The sequence below is a fragment of the Entamoeba nuttalli genome (genome assembly GCF_000257125.1).
Source record: "Entamoeba nuttalli P19 unplaced genomic scaffold asmbl_9097, whole genome shotgun sequence".
Lineage (NCBI taxonomy): Eukaryota > Evosea > Mastigamoebida > Endamoebidae > Entamoeba > Entamoeba nuttalli.
In genome coordinates, this window is record NW_008579458.1 from 1 (window position 1) to 2,930 (window position 2,930).

The 2,930-nt window shown below is 23.1% G+C and overlaps 1 protein-coding gene across 1 annotated transcript; it reads left to right on the forward strand.

Moving 5' to 3' along the window:
* Nucleotides 1-699: 699 nt before the first annotated feature.
* Nucleotides 700-1,954, forward strand: ENU1_193850 (hypothetical protein; the record flags this gene model as incomplete). Its single annotated transcript, XM_008861911.1, has 4 exons — nt 700-766; nt 869-1,117; nt 1,241-1,746; nt 1,805-1,954. 4 exons carry the CDS (start codon nt 700-702, stop codon nt 1,952-1,954), a joined length of 972 nt encoding a protein of 323 aa, XP_008860133.1.
* Nucleotides 1,955-2,930: the final 976 nt, after the last annotated feature.

A 2,930-nucleotide genomic window follows, 5' to 3' on the forward strand; every position in this document is an offset into this window, starting at 1 on the left:
GAAATATAAATCAACTCGATAGGTGTTATTGGTCAATTTTCAGTCCATCAAAATGGATTTAATACAATAAGAAGTTACTACTTATTTATATTAAGATAGAGTGCAGATATATAGAGTTTATTTGATCAACAAACTTAATTATAACAACACTTAATACAACAAATTCACAATTTTTTGTTATTTATTTTTTGATTAAAATAACTATTTTTATTAATCCTTTTAATCAAGTTTTTCAGTGTCAATCTTAAGTGAGATTGGGACAATACCTTAAATTTATTTTTATTGGTTTCTCACTTTGTTTATAGACATAACTATCATTTTCTAACAAGCGGTATATATGCTATGAAACGACATAATGTTTAATAATATTCAATGAATTTTGTTTTTTTATTAATCAAATATAACTCTGTTATTTCATATTTTCATAACTCAATTTTTGGTAAATCAAGTTATTTATTGTATTGATTTCGCCATACCAAACACTTCATTGATTTATATTTGTTCCTATAAACATTTTGTAACAAAAATTAATTGTAATACCAGAAAGATAGAAGTAAATAATAAGATAAATGGTGTCTTTTACTGTTGAAAAATTATCTTTAAATAATTTTAAAGAAAGGAAAAAAGAAAACAAAAAAATCTAAAAACAGATATTTTTCTAAAATCAAAAATCTTTGAACTTAAAAATCAGTATAGACTATGGGACAGATTTTAGCACTTTTTCGAGGTGGTGCAACAGGTGAACAAATTACGATTGATTTTGAAAGTTCGTTTTCTTCAAATTTTAATTATTTAACTAATTCTAGAAGAAAGAAGTTTTAATTAATTTAAAGCTAATAAAGAAATAAAAAAAATAATAACAGAATAGATGTTAGCCCATCAGAAGCTGAGCTAAAAATATGGAATGACATTGATATTATGTTGAGAAGAAAAGATGATGTTTTAAATAAAGTCACAAATTATCATGGTCAAGATGATTTGATTCGAAAAGCCATTTCTGCAAGAACAGGATCTGATAATTTAAGTGGTATGAGTCAACCAGAAGAAGAGGCATGGAAAGTAATTTCTTCTCAAGCTGATATTATTAATGAGTTCTATCAATTTGCTGTTTTGTTAGGTTTGTTATTCTTTAATTTTATTTATTAAATATGAGTATGAAATTACAAATATCAAAGTAATAAGGAGAAAAACCTTGACTTTATAATAAAAAAGATAGACTATTTAATACTCATATTTATAGAAACAGAATTTCCAAAGTTAGTTACTGAATTATCTCGTGACGACGCTAAAGCTACATTAACAGATAAACAGGCATTATGCAAACAACTTGGTGTTATTCTTGATTTTGTATTAGCTTTTGATAATAAAAAAGTTACTAATCCTGGTATTCAAAATGACTTTAGTTATTATAGAAGAAGTTTTCCAAGAATGAAACAATTTAAAAGAGAAGATGAATTAAAAATTCCTGATGAAGTTGCAAATAGAATTTCTATGTTCATTGCTAATCCATCACCTATGATGGCACATTTAGTGACAATTATTAAAGGTGTTCAAAATGGAGCTATTAATCCATCTTTTAGTGAAATTTTAATATTATTTGCAAATGTATGTAATGATATGGTTCAAAAAGGAATATTTGACAACAACGAAACTAATCTATTCTGTCTAAGAGTTATGACTGGTTGTATCATCTTAAATGATAATATCTCCGAGTTAGGTTCTTTCCATAAAAAATCACCAATTAAAGTTTGTTTTATTTTCATAGTTTAATTATTGTTGCTTGATAAGAAGACTTATTATTTAGGTTAAAGATTGCATTATGCAATTGAAAAATTTTGCTGATAATGCTGATTACTCAGAAGCAATTAATTCTTTACTTGACACAATAAGATATACCTGTTTACATGTTGGAGATCCAGATACCCCTGGTTACATTAAGGCATTGTTAATTTAATGCAATCAACAAAATCGTATTTATCAATTTTGTTTTTAACTTTTCCAAGTCAAAAGAAATTTCTGGTTTTATTTTTTGTTTTTAAATATAAAATCAGAACAACATAAATAATCTGTTTTTTGTTAATTATTTTAATATTTGTTTTTAACTAATTCATTTTCTTTGAGAAAATTAATTTTTTATCACTTTTTATCCAAAAAGGATTCTTATAAAAAATCAAAACTTATTACTATTTAGGTTTCATTAAAAAGTTATAAAATGATTCTTGTTTTATTTGTTTCATTGTTGTACTAACACTTTCCATTTTTATGTTTATTAGACTGTTTATTTATGTTTATTTGAAAACTCTTAAAGAGTAGTTGTTATTTTCTTCTCTTTTTTTATCTTAAAGTTAAAATAATACAAATTCTCTCTATTTTTTTTCTAAGAAAATGTTATAATTCTTTAATCTTTTGTTTTAATTTTTTAATTATGGAATAGAGATAATTTAATTCAATTACATTGAGTTTATTGAATGTTGTTTTATGATATTTGTTAATAATAGCTCAGAGTTTCTTTGTGTTATAGTTTTATTTTTATTCACTGTGTTTTTTTATTCAAAAAATTATTGAAACAAAGAAAGTTTCATTAAATTAAATTTTAAAGATTTTTCATATAAAGAAAATAGTTTTTTTTTGGAAAAAATAAATTAAAAAATATTTTTAATTGTTGTTGCAATTATTATATGAAATAATAAAAGTATTTCTATGTTCAAAAAGTGAATATGAGATCGGAACTGATTTTCATTTTATTGAAAAAGTTATGGGGAAAAGTTCAAATTTAGTTGAAAATTCCTATTGTTTACATTATCGATCTTTTTTACACTTCAGGTACAAAATAGAATTAATTAGAATTTGGTTGCTCAAAAATATTTCTTAAAAAATAAGATATTTACTTAAAAAGTCTTGAAAATTTAGAAAATAAATCATAGGATAAA